General features: G+C 41.5%; 1 protein-coding gene across 1 annotated transcript in view; it reads left to right on the plus strand.

Annotated features, from left to right (window-relative positions):
* The window catches only part of CTR9 (CTR9 homolog, Paf1/RNA polymerase II complex component), a 30,044-nt gene extending 23,741 nt beyond the window's left edge, over positions 1–6,303 (plus strand). Inside the window, exons 19-25 of the mRNA XM_004369646.2 lie at positions 537–608; positions 1,132–1,267; positions 1,590–1,736; positions 2,687–2,844; positions 3,894–3,990; positions 4,204–4,316; positions 5,234–6,303. Of these exons, the coding sequence (XP_004369703.1) occupies positions 537–608; positions 1,132–1,267; positions 1,590–1,736; positions 2,687–2,844; positions 3,894–3,990; positions 4,204–4,316; positions 5,234–5,660 (1,150 nt within the window). The 3' untranslated portion in view covers positions 5,661–6,303. The remainder of the gene's footprint in view (positions 1–536; positions 609–1,131; positions 1,268–1,589; positions 1,737–2,686; positions 2,845–3,893; positions 3,991–4,203; positions 4,317–5,233) is intronic.
* The last annotated feature ends 11,783 nt before the right edge of the window (positions 6,304–18,086 follow it).

Genomic DNA, 18,086 nt, shown 5'->3' on the forward strand with positions numbered 1-18,086 from the left:
CAATTTTCATTGAGCTAGGATTAAGGCCTTACCTCTTAATTACTGATTAATAGGTTTAGTCAACTCAACTAAAAATTTATTTAACCTTATGTTTATTTGGTAATTAAGTGTGTGGTAAAACTGTGTTTAACCTTATTTGAATTATTGATTAAACATTTCTTGTCTTACTTGGTAGACTGTAAGTGCTTTCATGAACTAAGCCTCCTAACTCCCATGCTAACATATTTGGTAAATTTACTGGTTAGTAAGTGTTTGTTGCTTGAATTGATTTGTTTTTTTTATGGATTTATTGGTAACATTAAATATAACTTTGCTTGTTTTGATAACCTTGTCTTTATTAATGTATTTTGAGTAGTTTATTGATGAGAGTCTTTTTATCAGTGAATTGCATATATACTTTTCTTACTGAGATGATGTCCTTTATGCATTAGATCCATTCATGTAAGTCAACCAGTACTTTTGTAGAACAGCTTAAAAAATCTAAAGGACCTATTTCATTAGAAACTTGAAGTATTTTATTGTCTCATTCTGTTTAGATACTTCAGTTACTTGAGTAAAGTGGGAGATAAAATGAGATTTGATTTGGCCCTTGCTGCTACAGAAGCCAGGTAATATTACTGTTTATAGAAGGTGACTGTGTATGAGATGTGGTCAGTGACATTGGTTTGGGTAGGAGAGTGACTCCATGGTGAACAGGGAACCCCTGCCCTCCAGGGGTCAGTCTTTCACATGCCTCTCCTCTAGGGGACTCCTCAGCCTACGCCGGGGTTTTTCCTGGGGGTCCCTTTTAGGGAATATGGCAAAATTGATTTAGTAAAAGTACTTAAGTTGTGTGGGAAAATGGTTTCCTGTCTGTTTCACTGCTGTCAGATAGGTCACCAAAATCAAGATAAGAACGCCTGATTCTTTGAATGTCTGAAGAAATTATTTTAGCTGTGCTTTGGAATGACATTTATAGTGTAACATAGTTGACGGTATCAGTTTATGATAATTACATTAATTTTGCTAATAGTATCTGCTAACAATCCTGCTTCAAAATTTTTCATTTTTTAAAGGAAACCAGGTGTTCTGAGTTTTTGAACAAAGTATACTAACTGCATTCATGTTTCTCTAAATCTGAAAATGTTCTAGGCAGTGCTCTGACTTACTGAGTCAGGCCCAGTACCACGTGGCCCGGGCACGCAAACAAGATGAAGAAGAACGGGAATTGCGAGCCAAACAAGAGCAAGAAAAAGAGCTACTGAGGCAGAAACTTCTTAAAGAACAGGTATCTATTGTATTTTCTGGTTATATTAGAATTAAAGAATTGTGTGCATACATATACTTTGTATGTTAAGAAAGAAGTCCGCTGATTAGGATACTGTTGCCGTCTAGTCAATTCTGACTCATAGCAGCCCTAGAGGACAGAGTAGAACTGTCGCATAGGGTTTTCTAGGAGCAGCTGGTGCATTTGGACTGCCAACCTCTTGGTTAGCAGCATAGCGCTTAACCACCGTGCCACCAGGGCTCTGATTAGGATAGTAGCCATGATTTTTTTCACCATAAGACATTTTGATGGAGTTTTTTCCCTATCTTTTTTTCCCTCACAGGAAGAGAAACGTCTCCGAGAAAAGGAAGAGCAGAAGAAACTTTTGGAACAGCGGGCCCAGTATGTGGAGAAGACAAAAAATATTCTTATGTTTACTGGCGAAACTGAAGCAACAAAAGAGAAAAAAAGAGGCGGTGGTGGCGGGCGGGTAAGCTGTTATTCCTGTTGACACTGATTACATCATTCCCTATCTTTTGGCTTTCAGAGATGAAGATAATTGGTTAAACTCACTCTGTACTTAGTCCTTAGCTTTGACTTCCTCCTTTGCTAAGAGACAGTTTTCCAACAGAGAAAATTATTTAAATAGTGTCTAGTATTCAGAAATGCATTCCAGTGTTAGCTAAGAACATTTTACCTATAGTGACCTCTTAAGTAGTTGATGATTTTTGCAAAGTTTTAATCAATTGAGACATTAATCCCAATTAGAAGTCCATAATATGGACCTAGCCTCCTGCCTTGAGCATAATGCTCTTTTAAGAACTGTCTATATGGGATCAAATTGACAACAGCAACTCGAAAGATTAGATAGGAACCTTAGGGGGCAGTATGTTTATGTTAATGAAGAAGGAACAACTGAGAAAAGGAGGGGGAGAATGGTTTCACAACTCAAAGAATGTAATCAATGTCACTAAATGGTACATGTAGAAACTGTTGGATTGGGGTATGTTTTGCTGTGTATATTCTCAAAAACAACAAAATTTTAAAAAAAACAAGTTAAAAGCAATTTAGGACTTCTGCTATGATTCTCAGCTAATTAAACACCTATTTCCAATGATATTCTTGGCTATAAATGCCACAAAAGTTAGGCAAGCTCTGCTTTTTGAAACAGCTAAAGGAATAAAGGAATATTTCTTACAAAGCTCAAAGAGGTTCCATTAAAAAATATTTTAAGTATTAATAAAAAAGAAAACTGAAAGGAAAAAAATATATAGATGTATATATATATAGGTCTAGTCAAGCACCTCTTCCATGTGACTTAATAAGAGATTCTTTGTTTGTAAAATGACCGATAGGATGTGGCCTCTTTCTGTACCTTAGCATTCAAGCCGTGTTCATTCCACCAGCCAGGAAATAACTGTAGTCTTGTTTGGATTTTAGCGTTCTAAGAAGGGAGGAGAGTTTGATGAATTTGTCAATGATGACACTGATGATGACATGCCTCTGTCCAAAAAGAAGAAGAGGAGGAAGGGCAGTGGCAGTGAGCAAGAAGGCGAAGAAGAGGAGAGTGGTGAGAGAAAGAGGAAGAAGAGGAGAAGGTATTACTGTCATTAATGGGTTCTAAATAATCTTCTAAGAGGGGTAAAAGACCTTTTGCTTTCTGAATCATTTTTATGTTTGGAAATTTAGGAACACCTGCAACTCATTTGATCTTCCCAGATATTAAAGCATTTTGTGCCCCACACTGTAATCTTAACATAGACCTATTATAAAACCCCTGAGTACTTGGAATCTACACTGTTTTCCATCTGAGAGCTACTAGCTAGTCATAATTGCCTTTCTTGTGTCTTTAAAGTGGTAATTAATACTTACTAGAAGAGGTATGGGATTTAGAATGAGAGAATCTGTATTTGTGTCTATATTAACTACATGTGCAATCTTAGAAAAGTCACTGAGCCTCAGTTTTCTTCTCTTTAAAATGGAAATAATGGTGCCTGCCACATGGTTTTGCTGGTTGTATAAAATGTGAATGTGTGTACGCACCTTTTAGATCACCCAGTGCCATCTGCTATTAAGATCAAGGGTGCCCTGCCCATCTCGCCTGGAGGTGTCCTCTGGGCTGTCCATTGTCTCTCTCATGCGGCTTCTCTGTCCAGGAGCCTCCATTCAGATATCGTACTAGAGTCCCAGACCACACTTCCTAGTCCTCAGCTGACTACACTTGGAAAGAACCTGGTGAACTCATTCAGACACAGACCTGTGGAATCGAAGCTGTGATGAGGACATTAGCAGCAGACCTGGGATGAGTAGTTGGGAAGGAAGAGGAGAAAGATGTTGGGGTCTGGGACCTGGGTCTTTTCTGACATCTTCTGTTACTCCACCCATGTGTAAGATGCAAGCTTAGATTAACAAGAGGGCTCAACAGTGACTAAATTAGTCGACAAGCATCACATAAATATGTGGTGGTTTTTGCATACTCCTGAACACTGTGCAACGAGAGTAAGCTGTGGCCTTTGTCCTTAGGGAGTGTGACACACCAATTCTAAGGGTATTCAGAAAGAAAGAATAACATTTTATGGTAAAGTAGTCTTAGACTTTATAGGCATGAGTGAATCTTGACGAACTCTGTTGGTGTTCACTATTTAAGACCTACAAAGGGAGAGGAAGGGTCTGATGATGATGAAACAGAAAATGGCCCGAAACTGAAAAAGCGCCGTCCACCAAAAGCAGAGAAGAAAAAGGCTGTAAGTTTATAGTACTGTGTTTTTCTATTCCCCTGTAGATGTAAAAGATTGCACTAGAATACATTTTTTCTTCAGCAGTTTCCTCAAGCACAAATGCTTATTTTCAAAGTTAATTGGTTGCTGTTTGATTGTATCATTAGAATGCTTACCCAATTTAACAAGATGCTCTAATGTACAAGTCTTGACTAATTTATTATGTTTGACATTCTTTAGCCCAAGCCAGAACGTCTGCCTCCTTCAATGAAGGGAAAAATAAAATCCAAAGCCATAATATCGTCAAGCGATGATTCTTCAGATGAGGATAAACTTAAAATTGCTGATGAAGGGTAGGAATTTTTCCCTTGGTAAATTACTTCCTTCTATTGATTGTGAGGATAATGCAGGACTGGGCAGTGCTTCATTCATTGTACATAGGGTCACTGAGTTAGAACCAACTCGACGGCACCTGACAACAGCAATGATGTAGGTAAATCAAAAGTGATTGTTAACCAGCCTATCGCTGCTATGCCAATTTTTTTTTTTTACATGTTGCTGTAAAAAAAAATTAGCATAGTGCACTTATAAAAATACCTAGTGGGAGGGGAGGGCATGATTGGCAAACAAATGTAGAAGGTGCATATTATTTGCATGAAAACATGGTAGATAGATCTTAAAAGAGCGTAATGCTCAAGGGAGACATTCTTTACTAGTTAAACTAAACTACTGTTTGATTTTAAGACTTCAGGGGGTATTTTTGGTTTAAGGTTTACAGATGATCTCAGGGCAGTAGTTTTGGGTTCATCCAGCCTCCATGACTCCAGAAAATCTGGAGTCCATGAGAATTTGAAATTCTATTCTGTATTTTCCCCCTTTTGATCAGGATCCATCTATAGAATTTTTGCACAAAATGTTCAGTAATGGTAGCCGGGCACCCTCCAGTTCTTCTGGTCTCATGGCAGTTGTTAATGGCTGCAATTAGCCACACACTCCATTTCCTCCTCCTATTCTTCTTTTTCCTCTTTCACCCCAGGCAAGTAGAGACCAGTTGTTGTAGTTTGTCTGATCATTTTTTATTATAAAATATATCACATTTACAGAAAAGTACACAAAACAAATATCACAAAATGAACACCTGGGTAAACACTATCTGGATCAAAAAATAGAATATTAAATGTCCTTATGTTTTAAAAAAGCACATACTCTGCTTGTCAGGGACCCAGTTGGCCAGAATCCTCACTGTGTAACCAATGCTTATCTTTGCCAGACATCCCAGGAACAGCAACAGCAACAGTGACTCAGACGAGGGCGAACGGCGGAAGAAACATGCCTCATCAGAGAGTGACTCTGACGATAACCAGATCAAGTCTGGCAGCGAGGCCGGCAGTCCCAGGAGGCCCCGCAGACAGCGGTCAGATGAGGATTCAGACAGTGACCAGCCATCCAGAAAGAGAAGGGCTTCGGGTTCTGAACAGTCTGACAATGAGTCTCTGCAGTCAGGAAGAAGCCGCTCAGGAGCTTCTGAGAACGACTCTCGCCCAGCTTCTCCAAGTGCCGAATCAGATCGAGATTCCGAGAGAGGATCTGATAATGAGGGTTCCGTCCAAGGCTCGGGAAATGAATCAGAACCAGAGGGATCCAACAATGAAGCCTCGGATCGGGGCTCAGAACATGGTTCAGATGATAGCGACTAGGTTTTATTTCATAAATAAGCTTCATCTCTGGAAGAAAGTTTTTTAATATATGAAAGCTGTGATAAAAAGTGTTTCAGATGTTTAGGCAAACAATTGTGAAATTTTTCCTAAGGCAATTTTTTTTCTATCCGTTCATGTACTACTAAGCCCCAAGAAACATTTCCTGTGCTAGAGTCTCATCTTTGAGAATGTGTGGTGCAAATGAGACTGTTCTTTATTGTGGTACAGTTCCACCTATCATATGTGAAAACTGCAGTGAAAATAAACCCAGATGCTAAACCATTCCTACAACGAGGTTTGACTGAAACTGTGGCCGATGTCTCATTTTTGTTTTATATTAAGCAGCATACTGTTTGAATTTTTATTGCAATCTTTTACCAAGTGGTACAAGAAACTTGGTATTAATAATGTCTTTGTTCCATTTTGAGTTTAGATTGAAAACGTTTTTATTTTCTGGAGGAAGAGGTATCTACTGTATAATTGCACCAAAGTACAAATGAAAAGAAGGTTTTCTTTAATAGTACTGCAGCCATGTAGATAAAAATATATAATTTGTTAGGTTGAATAAGGTGTGAAAAAATGCTTTTCTGTTAGTAGAATGCAAAGACCTACCTAAGCCCAATAATAAAATTCCTTTACCAACTTTTATGGGTAACTTTGTATCTTTTTTTTTTTTTTTGCTCAAGATACATTTGTATATGAAGATTTAGTATAAGTAAACTGTGTAAATAGGCCAGAGGTTATTTACTCAAGACTTTTGCAATTCTTTGCAACTTTTTGGGTTTCTTTTAAAGATGCAAGCAAACGAAGGTACAGTTATGTATTTTTACTTTCAGTAATTGAGTGATGAACAATTTAAGAGCAATACCATTTTTATATAGCACTGTACATTTTGCAAAGAGCTTTAATTAATATAGTCAGCAAGTATTAAATGCACTATGTTAGGCAATGACAATTCAGAGACAAAATGCCTTTTCTGTCCTCGAAAAGCTTACAATCTACTGGAGAAGATAACTTTATTGCCCCTATGGTACGAAAAGGAGCCCTGGTGGCACAATGGTTAAGCACTTAGCTGCTAACCAAAAGGTCAGCAGTTCTAACCCACTAGCCATTCCAGGGGAAGAAGATGTGGCGGTCCGCATCCACAAAGATTTACAGCCTTGGAAACCCTATGGGGCAGTTCTGCTCTGTCCTAGAGGGTCACTAAGAGTCAGAATCCACTGGACGGCAAGAGGATGGTGTGAAAAATGTGATTGTGGAAACACAAAGGAGGATGCGTAAGAGTCCCTGGTTGGAGGAAGCAGTAGAGGCAAGGTTTCCTGAAGGACGGGTGACTTGAGATGACTGAAAGACCAGCCAAGTGGCGAATTAAGGGAAGGGTGTTTTAGGCTGAGGGGGTCGCATGTGCACCTCTGGGAACTATAACAACACCACAAGGAAGGCTGGGCAGACATGCTCCGTTGAAGGGCGAACCTGAGATTCAGAAGCTCACAGAACTGAGGAGTGTCGTGCAGCTCATAAAAGGTGAGGTTCAGACTAGAATCTAGGTCTTCTGCCTCCTTTCCCTGGTTTACCAACATGTCACCCCAATGTGACGAAAATATTTCAAGCAGTAACTAAAAAAATGTGGACAGTCCCTTGGCAAGCTATTCATGGAAAGATTTAACCTAATGTATATAGTGGTTTTTCTAATGTCGTTTTCCTCTCCATCTTTTGGCTGCAAAAATGCTTTTGAGTAAACTTTCTCATTTATGATTTTGGAGTCTGTCTTAGGCTGGGTTCTCTAGAGAAGCAAAACTAATAAAGCATATAAATATCTATATAGAGAGATTTATATCAAGGAAGTAGCTCATGCGGTTGTAAATGCTGGAATGTCCCAAGTCTGTGGGTCAGGCTGGAGGCTTCTCCTAATTCACATAGTTATGGAGGCTGGTGAACCCAAGATCAGCAAGTCAGACAGCAGGGCTCTTGCTCACAGACTGCAAAGACTGAGGAATCCCAAGATCAGCAATCAAGATGGCAGGTGTACTGCTAGCTCAAGTGCCAAGAACCAGGAGTCAGAGGAACAGGAACCGATTGCAGATTCAGAACGAGTAAAAGCTCTTGAGCCTTGCTAGAGAGTCTACCTATACTGGATGGAGGCTACACCCCCAAAGAAACTCCCTTTCAACTATTCACTACTCACAGCAAATCTCATCATGGGAGGTGATCACCTTATATCAAATATGGAAGTGATCACATCGTATGACTGCCAAACTACATCATAACTGCCAAACCACTGAGTATCATTGCCCAGCCCAGTTGACACACAACCTTAATAATCACTGAGTCCTTTTGCAATTCTGGAGTTCCACCTTTATATATGGATATTCCTCCACAATGTGCCCGCAGATTAGCAGAACAGCAGTATTCCCTGGCCATGCTGCCAACATCAGAAACCACTGTAAGGTTTCTTTTAGCCCTCTGTGGCCACTAGTTGGAGCCTGGGCACTGCAGAAATGACCAAGGATGGGGAACACCTGCTTAAGAAGGGGAAAGCCGTCTGACAAAGGACATTTGACTGGCTTCGCTCTTTTGCTCCCGCCCTTGAGAATTTGCTGAAGCTCTCAAAGACACCTAGGCTTCCACCTGCTCCTCAGGCTCAGCTTTCCATTTCCCAGTGAATTTGGGTGTCAGTGGGAGAAGGCAGCATGAATAGTGGTTAATTAAAGGAGAGATGCTGGAGTCCAGGAGTTCTGGATTGGAATCTCGCTTTGTGACACTGAAGAGCCATGTAACCTTGGGCAAGTTACTTCTAGTTAGGCCACTTCGCTCATCCTGAAATGAGGCATTTCTCCTACACTGAGTTTTGAGAACCTCAATGGGATCTGTCACAGACAATATGGTTTGCATTGTCTTTGATGATTCAGAACCAGACCAAACATCACAAGCATAAAATGAAAGCTATTAAATTTAAAAACAAATTTCTGTTTAAATTTATGCAAGAAAAACCACTTTGTTATTCTGAATCTTAAACTTTAGCCCCTTTTCTCCCACTGAAATTACTATTTTTATAATATGAGGTTTGCTAAGGGGGCAATTACTCCGTTATAGTAAAAGACTACCTAACTCATGGCGTCCTGGTGGTGTAGTGGTTAAGAGCTCAGCTGCTAACCAAAAGGTTGGCAATTCAAATCCACCAGCCACTCCTTGGAAACCCTATGGGGCAGTTCTGCTCTGTCCTAGAGGGTCACTATGAGTCGGAACTGATTCAACAGCACCTAACAACAACAACATACCTAACTCATAGGATTGTGAGGATTGAGGTATGTTACATGATGAATGCATGGTAAATTCAGAATTGGTTCTGAATGTCAGACACTAATCATCAGGTTCTGTGATCCTTGTTTTGATCCAATGGGGACTGGGCCAGTTACTCTTTCATAGGTCATCTTTTTAAAAATCCATGCTTCTTTCTAGTTCCCTTCCAGCCAAATATTTTTAATCTCCAGGAAATATATTAATACTTACCTGGAGCTTTTAAAATGCCCCTTGTTGATTCTAGGAATGAACAATTTCTATCCCTGGGAGAATAAATAGCCAATAGAGGCAAGAAAAACCTTTTAAAGGAGAATAGCTCCCTCTCCTTAAACTAGAATTTGGAGCATCTGATCATTGCAGATTTTTCCTAAAGGTAGTTTCTGATGCTCTGGTCTTATGGGTGTGTTAGAGTTGTATAAGTCAATGGTGATGCTTCCCATAATAACATTAGGAACACAGGAAAGGTTATGTGCTACAGGAAAATGAAGTTGGTCTAGATCTCAGTGCATTCTCTGATTTGGGGCAGATCAAATCAAGAGTGCGGCTGTCATCAGTGATACTCATTTTGACAAAAAAAAAACCAAAACACCAAATCCATTGCCATCAAGTCGATTCTGATTCATAGTGACTCTGTAGGACAGAGTGGAACTGCCCCAAATGGTTTCCAAGGAGCAGCTGGTAGATTTGTACTGCTAACATTTTGGTTAGCACTGAGCTCTTAACCACTGCGCCACCAAGGCAATAGGCCCTTCTAATTAGAAGGCTGGCCTGGCCTTTAGCAGAACTTTAATATTCACTCATATTGATGTGGTAAATGCTTCACTTCTCAGCTTCAATGTCCCTATCTAGAAAATGCGTCTTTTTTTTTTTTTTTTCCTCTCTGCTTGGTTTTTATTTGTTTTGCCGTTATTGGTTGTTTTTTCATGCTATCTTTTTTTAATATTGTACTTTAGATGAAGGTTTACAGAGCAAATTAGTTTCTCATTAAACAATAGACATTGTTTCGTGACATTCCCAACCCCACGACATGTCAACACTCTCCCCTGCTCAATCTAGGGTGCCCTATTAGCAGCTTTCCTGTCCCCTCCTGCCTTCTTGTCCTTGCCCCTGGGCTGGTATGCCCCTTTAGTCTCATTTTGTTTTATGGACCTGTCTAGTCTTTGACTGAAGGGTGAACCTCAGCAGTGACTTCAGTACTAAGTTAAAACTGTGTCCAGGGGCCATATTCTTGGGGTTTCTCCAGTCTCTGTCAGACCAGTCTTAAGTCTGGTCATTTTTTGTGAGTTAGAATTTTGTTCTACAGTTATTCCAGCTCAGTCCGGGACCCTCTACTGTGATCCCTGTCAGAGCAGTCAGTGGTGGTATCCAGGCACCATCTAGCTGTGCTGGACTCAGTCTGGTGGAGGCTGTGGTAGTTGTGGTTAAAATGGGTCATTTGACATCTTTTTTCCCCTGAGTTCATGCCCCCCATATGTACAATGGAGAAATGATATCTGCCCCTTCATTTATTCTTATAAGCTGTAAGCTCAAAAGACCTGTAAGCTCGGTCTTTTGAGAATAAATGAAGTGATTTATGTGGGGAAAAAAAAATGAGGTCGTTTGAGATCCTTTTGTTTTAGCATTACAGGGCCTTTGCAGAGAATTTTAAGTGTCTCCAGCTCAACTGCATTAGTAACTTTATGTCTTTCTATTTCAAGTAATTGCAAACCATGTCTGCTATCTCAAGCCTAATTTTTTCATAGATAGATAAATATAGCTGACATCAAGTCTACTCCAATTGATGGGAACTGTCTTAGGCTGTGTTCTCCAGAGAAGCAAAACCAGTAAATATATACAAAGATTTATATCAAGGAAATGGCTCATGCTGTTGTACAGGCTGGAACGTCCCAAGTCCGTGGACTAGGCTAGAGGCTTTCACATAGCTTCAGGGACAGGTGCACCCAAGATCGGCAGGTCAGAAAGCAGGGCTCCCACTCACAGACTATGAGAATCATCATATCCTAAGATCGACAGATAAGCTGATAGCTCAAGTTCCAAGAACAAGAGCAGACCAACAGGAGGCAGCTGTAGGATCCAGAGTGAGCAAGAAACCCAGAATGTCTGCTTATATTCAGATACAGGCCACACCCCCAATGAAACTCCCTTTCAAGTGATTGGCTACTCACAGCAGATTCCATCATGGCAGCGATCACATACAAACACTCAGAATCATGGTCCAGCCAAGCTGACACACAATCTTAACCATCACTGTCCATCCCTTGTCAACTTGGCACATGTACACATCTCCTTAAAGCATACATAATCTCTGAATAAAGACAATTACAAAGTGATACTTGCACCTAACATGATACAACTAACACACATACAACCGAAAACGCACTAGCCCCATTTACATCTTATGTTTTATAAGTGAAGAAAACAAAAGTATTTGATGCACATATACAAAGCAGAAATAGTCATAACAATTATAGTCCTCGTTTCTGCAACTGGTCACGTGGCTGTAACTGGTATTTAGAACTACCTACTTCCACCACCCATTCTGTCTTCCCTTTGCTTTCAGCAAGCACCTCGCCTGGTCGTGGTTCTTTGCCTGGTGGGGTAACCCAAACCTTCATTCCTGAAGGGTCTGGGTCATTAGTAGTCATGTCAGAATTGGGTTACTGTAGTTTTCCATTGACTTTAATCACAGGCCATGGTAGTAGTAAGAGATGCCCTAAGGGGGATCTCCTGCATTCCAGACATAGTCTTTTTACCCCCATTATGTAATATCAATCCAATTTCCTCTTGTTAATCAGGATCAATCAACCAGCCAGTATGGTAACTCCTTTTTTTGCCTGTTGATCCAGAGGCATAAGGAGTCCAAAGTGGCCAGGTGGCATTCTTAGCTTAGTTCAATGGAGTCAGTGATGTGTCTCCAGGTGGGAGCCTTCTTCCCTTTGGAACTAAGACCTCTAGGCCTGAAGAGCATAAGGTCATGGGGACAGGAAGCAAAAATCTTGTGAGTAGGTCACCAGGGGTAATAGTGAGTGGTGTCACTCCCATTTCCACTCCTTGATTCCTGAACCCATGAATCCTGGCTATGGGAGAAACAGCACCATATATTGGACGCTGGTTTAGAGCATATACAGCCTCCTGGAGAACACTGCCCCAACCCTGTAAGGTATTGCCACCTAGCTGGTGCTGTAATTGTGTCTTTAGAAGGCCATTCTATCAAGCCGGCTGCTTCAGGATGATAGGGAACATGGTAAGACCAGTGAATTCCATGAGCATGGGCCCACTGCCACACTTCATTTGCTGTGAACTGAGTCCCTTGATCTGGGCAATGCTGTCTGGGATACCATGATGGTGGTTAGGGCATTCTGTAAGTCCACAGATGGTAGTTTTGGCAGAAGCATTGTGTGCAGGGAAGGCAAATCCATATCCATAGTAAGTCTATTCCATTAAGGACAAAACACTGCCCTTTCCATGATAGAAGTGGTTCAATGTAATTAACTTGCCACCAAGTTGCTAACTGATCACCTCGAGGGATGGTGCCATATCAGGGACTCAGTGTTGGTCAATGCTGCTGGCATATTGGGCACTCAGCAGTGGCTGTAGCCAAGTCAGCCTTGGTGAGTGGAAGTCCATGCTGCTGGGCCCATGCATAACCTCCATCCCTGCCACCATGGCCACTTTGTTCATGAGCACATTGAGCAATGACAGGAGTAGCTGAGGAAAGAGGATGACTGGTTTCCACAGAACGCATCGTCCTATCCACTTGACTGTTAAAATCATCCTCTGCTAAGGTCATCCTTTGGTGTGTATTCACATGAGATACAAATATCTTCACATCTGTGGTGCATTCAGAGAGGTCTATCCACATAAATCCTTGTCTCCAATTTTCCAGTCATGTTCCTTCCAAGTCCCTGACCATCCAGCCAAACCACTGGCCACGGTCCATGAATCAGTATACAATTGCACATCTGGCCATTTCTCCTCCCAAGCAAAGTGAGCAACCAGGTGCACTGCTTGAAACTCTGCCCACTGAGAGGATTTCCCTTCACCACTGTCCTTCAGGGAGGTCCCAGAAAGGGGCTGTAGAGCTGCCGCAGTCCACTTTTGGTGGTGCCTGCATATTATGCAGAACCATCTGTAAACCAGGCATGAGTTTTCTCTTCTTCAGTCAAGTGATCATAAGGAGCTCTCCAATAGGCCATAGGTGCAGACTGGGAGATGGAAGGTAATGTGACAGGAGTGGAGACCATGGGCATTTGGGCCACTTCCTCATGCAACTTACTTGTGCCTTCTGGTCCGGCTCGGGCCTGATCTCGTATATACCACTTCCGTGTAATGATGGAGTGCTGCTGTACACATCCAACTGTATGATTCTGTGGGTCAGACAACACCCAGTTCATGATGGGCAGTTCAGGCCGCATGGTGACTTTGTGTCCCATGGTTAAGTGTTCAGTCTCTACTAAGGCCCAGTAACAAGCCAAAAGCTGTTTCTCAAAAGGACAGTAGTTATCTGCAGAGGGTGGCAGGGCTTTGCTCCAAAATCCTCAGGGTCTGTGCTATGATTCACCAACAGTGGCCTGCCAAAGACTCCAAACAGCATCTGTATGTGCCACTGACACTTCAAGCACCATTGGATCAGCTGGATCATATGGCCCAAGTGGCAGAGTGGCTTGAACAGCAGCCTGAACATGTTGCAGGGCCATCTCTTGTCCTGGGCCCCACTCAAAACTAGCAGCTTTTTGAGTCACTTAATAAATAGGCTGGAGTAGCATACCCAAATGAGGAATATGTTGCCTCCAAAATCCAAAGAGATCCACTAGGTGTTGTGCCTCCTTTTTAGTTGTGGGAGCAGTCAGTTGCAATAACTTATCCTTCACTTTAGAAGGAATATCTTGACATGCCCCACACCACTGCACCCCTAGAAATTTCACTGAGGTGGAAGGTGCCTGAATTTTTGTGGGATTAATTTCCCACCTTCTAGCATGCAAGTGTTTTACCAATAAGTCCAGAGTCAATTGACACTTCGTCCTTACTAGGTCCAATCAACATAACATCATCAATGTAATGGACCAGTGTGACATCTTGTGGAAGGGAAAGGTGATCAAGTTCCCTGTGGACTAAACTATGACACAGGGCTGGAGAGGTGCTGTAGCTCTGAGGTAGGCAAGTGAAGGTGTATTGCTGGCCTTGCCAGCTGAAGGCAAATTGCCTCTGATGGTCCTTCGAAACAGGTATGGAGAAAAAGACATTAGCCAGATCAGTAGTTGCATATCAGGTACCGGGAGATGTGTTAATCTGCTCAAGCAATGAAACTACATCTGGAACAGCGGCTGCAATTGGAACTACCACCTGGTTAAGTTTTCAGTAATCTACTGTCGTTCTCCAAGATCCATCTATTTTTTGCACAGGCCAAATAGACAAGTTGAATGGGAATGTAGTGGGAATCACCACCTCTGCATCCTTCAAGTCCTTGATGGTGGCAGTAATCTCTGCAATCCCTCCAGGAATGCAGTAGTGCTTTTGGTTTACTATTTTCCTAAGTAGGGGCATTTCTAATGGCTTCCACTTAACTTTTCCTACCATGATAGCTCTTCTCTACCTGTCAGGGATCCAGTGTGGGGGTTCTGCCAGTTGCTGAGTATATCTATTCCAGTTATGCATTCTGGAACTGGGGAAATCACTTCAGGATGGCTTCAGGGACTCATTGGACCTGCTGTGAGAGAACATGAGCCAAGACTCCATTAATAACCTGACCTCCATATGCCCCCACTCTGACTGGTGGGCCACAGTGATGTTTTGGGTCTCCTGGAATTAGTGTCAGTTCAGAGCCAGTATCTAGTAATCCCCAAAAAGTCTGATTATTTCCTTTTCCCCAGCAAACAGTCGCTCTCGTAAAAGGCCATAGATTCCTTGGGGATGGCTCAGAGAAAGATTAACAGTAAAAATTTTTGGCAGTGTATTGGACTCCTTCCTCAAGGGGACCTGGCCTTCCCTTCACTCAAGGGGTTGTGGATCTTTAAACTTACTCAAATCTTGGAATTCATTGAGGGACAGTGACTCTCTATCCTGGTGATTTGAGTTAAAGACTGCTGTTCACCTGACCTAAAATTCATCTGTTTGTACAGATCAAGTAAATATTTTGTAGATTTCATATCTATTTCACTCCTAGGGACACCATGACTAAGTAGCCAATGCCATAAGTCTATACGAGTCAAACTATTCTGATTACTGCTTTTACTCCACTGTCCAATACTGTAACTACGCCTATCTTAACCATCATATTGACCTTATGTACAATAGGACATAATGGCACAGTGGTTAAAGCGATTGACTGCTAACATAAAGGTTAGCTATTCAAAACCACCAGCAGCTCTGCGGGAGAAAGATGTGGCAGTCTGTTTCCATAGAGATGTACAGCCTCAGACACCCTATCGGGTCTCTTTAAGTTGGAATCAGCTCAATGGCAATGGGTTTGGTTTGGTTGGGTTATGTACAATAGAAGGAAACATTGCCCAGTCCTGTGTCATCCTCATTACTGCTGGCATGTTATAGCCCGTTTTTGCAGCTATTGTGCCAATCCATCTCAATCCATCTCACCAAGGGTCTTCCTCACCCTCATGGGCCCTCTACTTCACCATCCTCCTCTAGCAATTGATCCCTCCTGATGACTTGTCCAAAGCAAGCAGGTCGGATAATGTTCTATTGTGATCCATAGGTTTTCACTGGGTAAGTTTCAGAAGTAGATTGCCAGGCCTTTCTTCCTTGTCTGTCTTAGTCTGGATGCTTCACTGAAACCTGTCCACAGTGGGTGACCCTGCTGGTATTTGAAATAACAGTGGCATAGCTTCCAGAATCATAGCAACACAAAAGCCACCACAGTACAACAGACAGGTGTTGGAAATTAAACCAATTGCCGTCAAGGTGACTCCAACTCATGAAAACCCCATATGTGTCAGAGTAGAACTGTACTCCACAGGGTTTTCAATGGCTGATTCTTCAGAAGTAGATCATCAGGTCTTTCTTCCAAGGCACCTCACTCAACTTTCCAACCTTTCAGTTAGTAGCAGAGCAAGTTAATCATTTGCACCACTCAGGGACTCCAATTTAAATAAATAAATAAAAAATTTTAAAAGGCCAAATGCATACATTTTCATAAGCAAATGTATGCATTCGGCTCTTTTAATTTCTTTTCTTTTTTTTTGCTTACCAACTTGACAGCAACTAACAACAACAACAAACAACAGAAATGTTTTTGTCAACATTTTTTATTTTAAAAATAGTTTTGGAAAATATCCGACCTTTTTTATACATTTACTTTGGCATAGCTCATCAATTCTAGATTGCCACTATTGTAATGCTCTGAGGACAGTCTTGCACTTTTTCATGTAGACACAGCTAAACAGTGAAGGGAATGCTTATTAGGTGCAAGGCATCAGGGGCTGGATACTTAGGTGTCTTATCCAGAAGTTACTAAATTGTGAATTCACCTTCTTGCCAATTCTATCTCCTAAATAGGTCCAGTGTTAGACAGAGTGTTTTCCATGAAACACTAGTCCCATAAGATACTCCTTAAAATAGAATTCCATAGTCAAATAAGTTTGGAAAATGCTGCATCCTATATCCCTAAATCAATTAGGATGCTTTTGGTGACAAAGCACAGAAAACTGTGATTCAAACTGATTTCACGATAAGAAAAGATTACTGTATCCTGTAACTGGAAGTTGGGGAAAAGCAGGGACAGTTCAACCAGTATCATCAAATACCCGCTTCATTCATTCATTCATTCATACTTTTTTATCATGTATATAAAAATATGACATAATAAAATATGAAAATAATACAAAATCTATACTCCTTCCAAAGACTTCCTGTGTACCCTTTCTCAATTACCCCCCATCCATTCTCACATATGATGATCCTTCTGAGAGAGGTATTTAAACCTATCTAGAGATTTAACCCTCTTGATGATTCAGGGTCATAATTGTGAACACTGGTGTCTTAGTCATCTAGTGCTGCTATAATAGAAATACCACAAGTGGATGGCTTTAACAAAGAGAAGTTTATTTCCTCATAGTAAAATAGGCCAAAAGTCCAAATTCAGGGTGTCAGCTCCAGGGGAAGGCTTTCTCTGTCAGCCTTCTTATCAATCTTCCCCCGGAATAGGAGCTTCTCCACATAGGGACCCCAGGTCCAAAGGATGCGCTCTGTTCCCAGCACTGCTTTCTTAATGGTATGAGGTCCCCGTGTCTCTCTGCTCTCTTCTTTATATCTCAAGAGATTGCCTCAAGACACAATCCAGTCTTGTAGATTGTGTTCTGCCTCACTAACACAATTGCCGCCCATCCTCCCTCATTAACATTATAGAGGCAGGATTTACAAGATACAGGAAAATCACACAATACTGGGAATCATGGCCCAGCCAAATTGATCCACACATTTTTTGGGGAACATAGTTCAATCCATGACATTTTGTTATTATTGTGTGCCATTATAGAGATCAAGGTGTGATGAGCTCAAGGACAATGATCATATCTTTCTCATCTAATTTTCCAAAGGTCAAGTATACAGCAGCTTGGCAATAAATAGGTACTAACTGAAAGGTTGGAGCCCTGGTGGCACAGTGGTTAAGAGCTCAGCTGCTAACCAAAAGGTCAGAAGTTCGAATCCACCAGCCACTCCTTGGAAACCCTATGGGGTGGTTCTACTTTGTCATACAATAGGGTCTATGAGTTGAAATCCACGCCAGGGCAACGGGTTTTGTTTGTTTTTTGCATTTTTAACTGAATGGTTGGCAATTCAAACCTACCAGTCCCTCCGTGGAAGAAGGATGTGGCAGTCTGCTTCCATAAAGATTACAGCCTTGGAAACCCTAAGGGGCAGTTCTACCCTATCCTATAGGGTCACTATGAGTCAGTATTGACTCGACAGCAGTGGGTTTGTGTCTTAGGCTGGGTTCTCTAGAGAAGCAAAACCAGTAAGGTATATAAATATATATATATAGAGAGAGATTATATCAAGGAAACAGCTCATTTGATTGTAGAGGCTAGAACGTCCCAAGTCCGTGGATCAGGGTAGAGGCCTCTCCCAAGTCACACAGCTGCAGAAGCTGGCAAGCCCAAGATTGGCAGGTCG

This window comes from Trichechus manatus, unplaced genomic scaffold (assembly GCF_000243295.1).
Source record: "Trichechus manatus latirostris isolate Lorelei unplaced genomic scaffold, TriManLat1.0 scaffold00006, whole genome shotgun sequence".
Taxonomy (NCBI): domain Eukaryota; kingdom Metazoa; phylum Chordata; class Mammalia; order Sirenia; family Trichechidae; genus Trichechus; species Trichechus manatus.